The 8,403-nt window shown below is 41.4% G+C and overlaps 1 protein-coding gene across 1 annotated transcript; it reads left to right on the top strand.

The window, feature by feature from the left end:
- The first annotated feature begins 226 nt into the window (after window positions 1-226).
- RPS18 (ribosomal protein S18) lies at window positions 227-8,342 on the top strand. Its single transcript, XM_056818023.1, has 6 exons — window positions 227-366; window positions 929-1,027; window positions 6,984-7,070; window positions 7,163-7,264; window positions 7,397-7,488; window positions 8,223-8,342. The coding sequence occupies exons 1-6, from the start codon at window positions 364-366 to the stop codon at window positions 8,296-8,298; spliced, it is 459 nt and encodes a 152-aa protein (XP_056674001.1). The 5' UTR covers window positions 227-363; the 3' UTR covers window positions 8,299-8,342.
- Window positions 8,343-8,403: the final 61 nt, after the last annotated feature.

Genomic DNA, 8,403 nt, shown 5'->3' on the forward strand with positions numbered 1-8,403 from the left:
TGCGTATGAAAATCGTTTCGCCAGTTCCTGGGGTCGTTCTCTGGAGCCCTCTATTGGAGACCGGAGTCGGTACACTCCATGCTCGGGACCTTCACTTCAGTAGACATTAGTTTCTAAGACGGAAGGGACTTCAAAGTGCACAACGGAAACGCCGGAGTCCCGAGTTGGCTTTCGGAACGCCCCTCCCGGAAGCAACGTCATCCAAAGCGACGAAGAGTAGGAAGTACTTTTGCATTCGATAAGTCTTTTTTGCCCCTCTCTCTTCCTTTCCCTTCTTCCCCGCCCTCTCGGGAGAGTATATAAGGAGTACACGTAATTTCCGTTTCCTCTTCCAGAGGAGGCTCTCACGCCGCCGTTGCAACCATGGTAAGTCTGGCTTCAAACCTGGTCCGGGGATCCGGCGACATCGGGGTCAGGGGTTTATGGATCGGGCCGGGGACGCTTCGAGAGCGACCCAGCCCAAAGGTCTGCAGGTTGCTGGCGAGATTGCTGAGTTTGCCCGCGTGGTTAGGCCAGGGCGGGAGGTCTAAGCAATGGAACCGGCTCCTGGGTCCTTGGAGAGGAGGGACGGAGAATGGCGCTGGGGGAGGCGGGTATCACCCTGGATCACCTACCTCCATTTGCGGATAACTATTCGAAGGGAGGGATTCTCACTTCCTGGCTGGACTCCCACACTTTACATACGTTTTTCGGCTTTCTAGGGAACTTTCAGGGGTCATGCCCAGGCATGTGTGACGGAGGGGGGGGGTAGGTGATTTCATGCCCTCCTTTGTATTTAGGGGACAGAGGAATGGTTCTGACTACCATAACTATTAATGTGTAACTTGAGAGTTCTCCCTATGTAGTACGTAAGGAATTCATGGTGGTGCACACCCTGTGATTGATTTAAATTTACCCAAATTATTTATCTACTGTCTCGATCCCCTAGTCTCTTGTAATTCCCGAGAAGTTCCAGCACATTTTGCGAGTGCTCAACACCAACATTGATGGACGGCGGAAAATAGCTTTTGCCATCACAGCCATCAAGGTAAGGGCCTGCCACGAAATTTTGGAACGGAAAGATAGGGCAAAAAATAGATTTGCGGAAACATCAAAGAAGAGAAGTTTGGACATGAGAATTTAAGGGTGTTGTTACCTGATGAAACACAAACTCAAAAGTACCTTTTCACACTAAATGGAAACATTCTTCCAGGAGTTCTGCTTCCTATCTGCCTCAATGCTACTTATTTCCTTCCCTATCCTTTTAAAACGTGAATATTTTAACCTGTGTCAGATACCTCCTTGAACAGTACTAAGACACAGTAGGACGGTAGGGGGTGGAAAGTGCTGGACTTAATAAGTCAAGTGGGTTCAGGTGCCACTTACTATATTACCTTGGACTGGGTAAGAAAGTTCTCAAAAGTCTTGAGTTCCCATATATGTAGGATGGCAAGATTGATAGGTGACGGTTGAGACCTTTTCCAACTCCAAATATTGAAAATCTGTCACTTCTAACCTCCAATGTAGCTTGAAATATATTTAGGAAGACAAGTAGGGAACATTTTTAGGAAAGTTATACTAATGGATAAATGGCCCATAACTAATCTTTGGATTTTTTTCTTGAGACATTTCTGATATTTCCTTTTGTCAAGCCTTTATATTATGTCCTATCTTATTAGGCTTTCTTTGCCCTTCAGGACTACAGTGATTTTTCCTCTGAAATTCATTTCTTTGTACAAATGTTTGTTGAATATCATCCACATGTATCAATATTGTCAATATTGTCTTGAATTTTCCAGGCTTGATTCAAGAACATCTTCAGTGTTCTGAACTTTGGGGGATGTCCACTTTTGCTTTCAAAAAGCCTAGGGTCTTAACTTCAGAAAAACACAGATCTAGTGAAGTCTAAAAAAACCAAGCCTTTAATCAAGAAAGAGATAGTGTTCAATATTTGCCACTACACAGAGTCAAACTTATATCTCTGGCACCAGTATCTCTTGAGAGGATCACCTACACTAGATGATAGTCTGAAGGACAATAGAATTTGTGGAACTAAGCACAGGGAGGTATGATTGATTGGCATTTCCATGGTTACAAGAGGTCCCAACTACACTGACAGGATGCAAACAGGCTTAGGAACGCCACTAGCTAGGGAGTGGGGCTGCTTGGGAAGGGATCTCTGATACAGTGGGGGAAATTTCAAAGACTAAAAGGGTACTTAGCATGTGATTAGATCTGCTAGCCCCACCAAAGTTAGGATTATCAATTTAAGGTCTATTCAATCAGAAATGGGCAGTCAGACCTCCCTAGGCAAACTTGGGGTCTCCAAATTTCCAGTTGACAACTGAAAGATTAAAAAACAAGGTAGCCACCTAGAAATAAGGTGTCCATCTTATGATCAATACTCTGTTTTGTTAAGAAGGCAGAAGAGTGGTAAGGGATTGGCATTGGGCACTTAAACAGGGTCACACAGCTAAGTGTCTGAGGCCATATTTGAACCTAGGACCTCGTATCTCTAATCTCTCAATCCACTGAGCCACTCAGTTGCCTCACCTTGCCACTCTTTTTTTTTAAAAGGGTGATATTTGAAAACAAGCTTTCTGAAGTTTTTCCTTCTAAATTCACTTTTTTTTATATAGAGCCTTTTGAATATAACAGTTTTTCCAAGTGCTCTTCCTACTTACATCTTTTTTTGTACTCCAGTGGTGGAATTTGGACTAGACCTTAAAGGATGAGTCCAGAAATGGAACCAGTCACTGGCTGTGTTCTACTTGGGGGGGAGGGGGAGGTGAAACCAGTGGATCAGTTAAAGGAGAAGGCAAACAAAAGTGGTGAGAGTGGGTAGGAGGAATCAGTTTGAGACAGAACTGAGACTGGCAGTTGTTAAGTGCTGGGAGTGAAAAGAAAGAAAATACAATCTCCTTTCAGGAACTCATCTCCTGGTGAAGGCAACATTCAAATAACACTACAAACAAATTATGTATAGAACAAATTGGAAATAACCAGAAGGAAAGCAGTGGAATGAAGGATGGGAAAAGTTTACTATAGAAGATATATAGTTGGAATTTCAGAGCATTTCAAAATCTGAATCCCTGTTTTCCTATAATTTGAATTAAAGCAATATTTCGCTACATATTAGTTCCCAGATTTGGCATTAGGTTTTCTGCCTTTGTTCCTCATTCCTGTAATGTGTTCTTTCACTTCCTCTTCAGATCCATTGCTTCTTTAATAAACAGACAGGATATTGGCCTGAAGATCTGGACTAGATTCAAATTTAGTATGGGCAAAGGGTGGTACATCTTTATTTTTATTAACCTCCAAAAGCAATTTAGCATTTCTTCAGTTATGAAATTAAGGCAACAGACCACAGTATTTGTAGTCCCTGTAGATAACTCAGTATATATTATTTTGGCTTCTCATTACTTTGAAATTACTGTAGTTAGACACAGATGTTTCGGGCATATTTTAAGAATTTTTGTGTTATATGCATATTTTAAAACATTCTAAAGCAGTTTCTAGGTTTCACTGGACTGCTAAAAGTAGAGAAGGCTCAATGACAGAAAAAAGGACTAAGATCTTTTGGTCTAGTCCAAAATGAGGAAAATGAAATTCCAGAAAGTTGTGACTTGCCTATGGTGGCCATATAAGTAGTAACTCAGAAGTGGAATTTAAATCTTATTTCCTCAGATTGGAGCTAGAGTGTTGCCATCACTACCAAAATGGGAGAGGGTCTGTCAGGCAGCTTCCCTTGTGTTTATGTAACTTAAGAAAAGAGGCCGAGTGACAGACTGGTAAAGAAGTCCTCTGGGAGTTTGCAAGAACCAAGAGTATAATGGACTGTAGTCAGGTATAAAATGTAAAAGAAAGTGTGATAAAAAGATTGGGTGTTTATCTGGGCTGTAGGATATTGGCTTTTTTCTGGTCAAGTTGGATTAGTTTAGATGGAGTGATAAGTGGGGGTCAGAAGACATGACTTGCTTGTTAACTTATTTTTAAAAAAAACTTTAGAGACTATTAAGACATAGTAAAATCTATAGTTATTTTTCAGTGTGTCTGACCTTCATAACTGCTTTGGGAATTTTCTTTGCAAAGATACTGGAGTGGTTTGCCATTTCCTTCAACTCAATTTATAGTTGAAGCAACTGAGGCGTTTCTGACCATCCTCTAGGTTAACTAGTTTCACCTCCACTCACCCCAAATTATGTTTAAATTTGGGTTATTAGATCTACACTGATTTGGGGAGCATTGGCAACTTCTTGAGTATAGACATTTCATCACATTAAAATGAGATTGTTGGGAGGGGGGTAAAGTACATATGAAAAACAGTAAATTAAAGGTAATAATTAGGGTTTATACAAATCTTATTTGAAGGAAGACAGTCAATTAAGCCAGTATAAACTATAATGGATAGAGGGAAGAAGTTATTGAGTGGTGAGAAATCAGAAATCTGACAACTCTAAATTTACTGTTGAAGGAAATCTGTTTTGCCTAAAGAAGGAGCTTTTTAAATATTAGGCTATAAAAGAAAAGAGGCAACTATGGCCCAATGATAGAGTGGGTAAGAGAAAGACCTGAGTTGAAATCCAGCCTTGCATTTCCTAGTTGTGACCCTGGAGTGTCATTTAAGCTCCGATTACCTGACAGGGATCCACTGGGGAAGGAAATGGCAAACCCACTCCAGTATCCTTTCCAAGAGACCCCATGGATGGCTATGGATCATGGGATCACCAAAAGTCCTATGTGACTGAACAGCCACAAAAAAGGAGGGAAACTAACACAACTTGTGTGTTTAGTTCTGGGTTCATAATCATAAACTTGGAAGGAGGTATATTTCATCTTAGTCTTCCTTAGAATTAGAGGTTAGATAAGCATCTATGAAGGTTCTTTCTAGCACATGACTAATGGGACAGGTTCTGTTCATTGGTCTAGCTGGCTTTTGAGGGCCTTTCTAGCAAAGTCATTCTTCGATTCACCAGTTTGCCTTGCATTTCTGCCACAAGCATTCCCAATCCAGGGTCTTTTCCACCCCCTATATGGGGATTATTGAAACAGCTTTGCCTGGCTCTCCTTACCTCTAATGTACAATTAATTCACTTCCAGAATAATCTTAAGAAAATCCTGCCACTTGCTCCAATTTTTTTATACTTGAATTGAAATTGTTCTGAGCCCTTTCTTAACTATCACCAAAGAGCTTGACTCATTAACCCGGGGACTAAAATAAATAGGAATAGGCAGGAAGAACAGTCCTGCTACTGCCAAATGACCTTTTGATGCCAGCAGATAAGAATGAAAAGCTCTGATTGAGCCTTTATGTCAAACCTGACGCTTAGAACAGCATGTGTGATAGCTGCCTTGTCATCTGTTCCTGGTACTATTTTCTTAGGGTGGAGTAAAACATCTCTTTACTAGTTTCATCCCCCTGGTACGCACAAAACTCAACAGATCCAAAACAGCATTTACCTTGTTTCCAAACCCTCCTCTTCCAAATTACCCTATTACTACTTGGGTTGCTACCATTCCTCCACCTACTCAAGTCTTCCATGTCATCCTCAAACCCTCACAAATTGCATCATTCATGATACCTTTTATAGAAATACTCTTCTCCGCCAATCCTGATGCAGTCATCACCATACTCTGCAATATAGATCCTTCCCCTTTATAATATCAGATGCAAGTAATTTTTCTAAAGTACTAGTCTGATTGTGATATCTACTTGAGACTCAGTAAAAGTCACATTTGGTATATCTCATCTTTGGTCTTAACTAGTCTCTTCCTAAACTCCCATCCCTTTTACCTGGCCCTTCCTTTCCCATACACTGGTCCTACCTTCCATTTATATATATTGCATGTAATCTTGTACAGTTACTTGCAGGTTACCTTCCTCTTAGAATATGAGCGCCCTTGTTTGAAGGCAGAGTCTGTATTTTTCCTGTTTGTACCCCATTAGCTTAGCTCAGAATTAATGTTAACAGGAAGTACTAAGTGCTTGCTTACTGACTGGTCCTTTTTTCTCCGGATATTTGAAGTTATGTTGCCCTTTTTTAAAAACTAGGACTGCATTTTGTCATTTGATCTTCACAACAGCCCTGGGAGATGATTGATATTGTCCCCATTTATAGATGAGGCAGAACTAAGAACAGTTAAGTGACTTGCCCAGGGACACATAGCTCATGTCTGAAGTCACATTTAAATTGAGATCTTAGCACTCTACATAACTGTCATAAAGGAGTATTTCTCACTTGTCCCGGCTAACACAGCTAATAAATGCCTGGAAAAGGTAGGGCATGTGTTTATAGTGTTGAGTGATAACAAAATTGGTATTAGCAGCAATAGACCATTGAAGGAAGAAGTTTGAGAATTAAAAAATCAGCATTTTGGGGGCAGCTGGGTAGCTCAGTGGATTGAGAGCCAGGTCCAGAGATCCCAGGTCCTGGGTTCAAATCTTGCCTTAGACACTTCCCAGCTGTGTGACCCTGGGCAAGTCACTTAACCCCCATTGCCTAGCCCTTACCACTCCTGCCTTGGAGCCAATACACAGTAGTGATTCCAAGACAGAAGGTAAGGGTTTTTTTTTTTTTAAATCAGCATTTTATAATGTGAGCTGTGTGCTTAAGGAACCACATAACTCATTCCACAGTGATGAGATAATGGGCACAGTGAACAGAAACATGTTTTTGATTTGTTGCCGTGTGTACCTTTTGGCTTAAGAGACATGAGTCCTTGTTCTTGATCAGAGTACTCCTTGCTGAGGGGTGGAGGTTACTGGGTTGCAGGCTTAATATAAGAATCCCAAATGTGAATGCCCCAAAAGCTAATGGGACCCTAAACCATATTGAGTAAGAAGCATACTCCCATTTCATTCCTGGGCACTAAACTTTTCTAGGGACGGGTTTTGAGGGAACACATTTTTGTGGTTTGGCTGAGCAAAGGCCTGTTCTGTTGCCCTGTAGGAATGCCCATTACTGTTTGATTTTGCTGATCTTCCTTCTCCCTATTTTCTCCAGGGTGTGGGTCGAAGATATGCCCATGTAGTACTGAGGAAAGCAGACATTGACCTCACCAAGAGGGCTGGTGAACTCACTGAAGATGAAGTAAGAAATTCCTGAAAGTGGGTGGGAGGGTGGGCATACCTTCTAGAAGGGAGCTTTGGGGCTGTACTCTATTATTCCCACTTCCATCACAGGTGGAGCGCGTGATCACTATCATGCAGAATCCTCGGCAATACAAGATCCCAGACTGGTTCCTTAACAGACAGAAAGATGTAAAGGATGGAAAATACAGCCAGGTAGGAAGTTGGGGAGATGGGGTGGGGGAAGGTAGTTAAGGTAACAGTCTAGCTTTATAAGACAACATAGGTTGGGTGCTGGTGGAGAAATGGGCCAAGAGATTGAACAATCTCTAAACTCTACCTGTACAGGTTCTGGCTAATGGTCTGGACAATAAGCTGCGTGAGGACCTGGAACGACTGAAGAAGATTCGGGCACATCGTGGCCTTCGACACTTCTGGGGGTGAGTGGAATGTGATGGCATGATGAAGAAAGCAAACTAAGCTCTTATCAGCTGTACCTTTTCATTCTGTGAAATGCCAAGGAACTATAGAAGCATTGGGGCTGCCAGGTGATAGAAATTCCTATGAATTATGGTGTAGGAAGGTGAAATTTTAATATCAAAATCGTGTAAGAATGTATGGCAACAACAAAGTTGACAAATTTAGGGTAGAGCAAGAATATATGATGCATAAAGGCAGAAGGTAGGCTGGGGGGCAGGGTGCCATAAGTATAGAGGACCTTGATTGGGTGTTAATAGTTTGTCAAGGAGAGGGAAACAATTTGGGACTCTTGAATGTTATTAATTTTTTTTTATGTAATTGGGAAATATTTGACAAGCATATTTTAAAAATGCATATGTGGCAAGAGCTAGAACCTATGTAGAAATTTTGGATGTAGAAAAGGGTGATATTTATGGAAGAACAGAATTGGCAATTGAGGGTCAAGGGTCATTGAGGTTTGAAATCTCATGGAAGACATGAGAGGTGGGACACAAGGGTAACAATTTTGTTTGGCTGAATAAATTTTATTTGTAAACAGTATTAGGGCTAAATTGGGGGTTTTCCACTCAAGGGAATGAGTCATTGAAATTAATTAGGCCAGATTTGGAAGGATTCTGGGAAATGAGGAGCCTTCAGCTGACATCTTGACTGCCAACTGTGCTGTTCTAATCCTTGTCCCTTTTCTTTCCTATAGTCTCCGGGTCCGTGGCCAGCACACCAAGACTACAGGCCGCAGGGGTCGCACTGTGGGTGTGTCCAAGAAGAAGTAATCATCCTCACTGGCCTTGTCTATTAATAAATAGTTTATATCAAATTTGTTCAAGTGTCTGGTTTCTGTCCTTTCTCAGTTTGTGACTTTTGGGTTCAGTGAATAA

The sequence above is a fragment of the Monodelphis domestica genome, chromosome 2 (assembly GCF_027887165.1).
Source record: "Monodelphis domestica isolate mMonDom1 chromosome 2, mMonDom1.pri, whole genome shotgun sequence".
Lineage (NCBI taxonomy): Eukaryota > Metazoa > Chordata > Mammalia > Didelphimorphia > Didelphidae > Monodelphis > Monodelphis domestica.